This window comes from Suricata suricatta, chromosome 16, assembly GCF_006229205.1.
Source record: "Suricata suricatta isolate VVHF042 chromosome 16, meerkat_22Aug2017_6uvM2_HiC, whole genome shotgun sequence".
Lineage (NCBI taxonomy): Eukaryota > Metazoa > Chordata > Mammalia > Carnivora > Herpestidae > Suricata > Suricata suricatta.
In genome coordinates this window covers 52,514,093-52,514,979 of record NC_043715.1, presented here as the reverse complement: position 1 = coordinate 52,514,979, position 887 = coordinate 52,514,093, and the positions used below count along the sequence as shown (strand labels likewise).

At 60.2% G+C, this 887-nt stretch overlaps 1 protein-coding gene across 1 annotated transcript in view; it reads right to left on the bottom strand.

The window, feature by feature from the left end:
• Positions 1-887, bottom strand: part of CD33 (CD33 molecule) — an 8,338-nt gene extending 7,451 nt beyond the window's left edge. Inside the window, exons 1-2 of the mRNA XM_029924109.1 lie at positions 404-887; positions 1-266 (exon numbers count right to left, since the gene is read on the bottom strand). The exon at positions 1-266 is cut by the window's left edge and continues 7 nt beyond it. Of these exons, the coding sequence (XP_029779969.1) occupies positions 1-266; positions 404-887 (750 nt within the window). The remainder of the gene's footprint in view (positions 267-403) is intronic.

Genomic DNA, 887 nt, shown 5'->3' with positions numbered 1-887 from the left:
CTGGATGGTCCTTTCCACCATCACAGCAGCTGCAGGGAACAGCACCTGACAGGTGAGGTTGGTGCCATGGTCCTGGGGCCGTGGGGTGAGGGTGAGCACGGAGGAGAGGTGGGTCCTGGGGCCCAGGGAGGTGAGGGCGGCTGACATCCAGGAGAAGATGGGGGGCGTGCCCCGCTCACAGGCCCAGGGCACAGAGCAGGTCAGGTTCCCGGGGCGCCCAGACTCCAGGGTCTCAGGGATGAGGATGTCAGGTGTGTGGGTGAGGGCTGGCGAGGAGAGGGGGAGACACAGGATCAGGAGGAGGGTCTGAGGTGAGGGCCTGAGAGAACCCTCAGGCTCTGGGCCAGGATGTCCTGGAACCGCTGTCCTTCCCCTGTGGCCTCTCCTGCAGTTTGCTCCTTACCCGTCACGTGTACGGAGATCTGGTTCTGTAGGTAACTATATTTCACAGAAGGCTCTTTCTCCACCCTAAAGAAGTATGTTCCGGAATCCCTTCTCTGAGCGTCTCTGATGTCCAGGGAGCAGTTACTGGCCTGCAGGTCACCAAGGAGGTGGAATCGGCCTTGGGCATCCAGTTGCACTTTTCGATTTGGGTTGCTTGTGGCCACTAGAGGATCCTGCCGTGTATTTGTCTCTTTCCGGAACCAGTAGCCATGAGTAGAGTAAAAGTAAATCCCGCGGCCCGGCGGGTAAAAGAACTGGCAGGGCACGTACACACACAGACCCTCTTGCACTGTCAGAGACTCCCGCACTCGCAGCCAGTATCTCCTCTCCTGAGCCTGGAACCCTGTGGAGAAGGTAGACTCAGCAGAAGCTTCTGGCTTCCATCTCCCCCCGGCCCACTCACCCGCCCACAGCAGGGGCAGCAGCAGCGGTGGCGGCAGCAT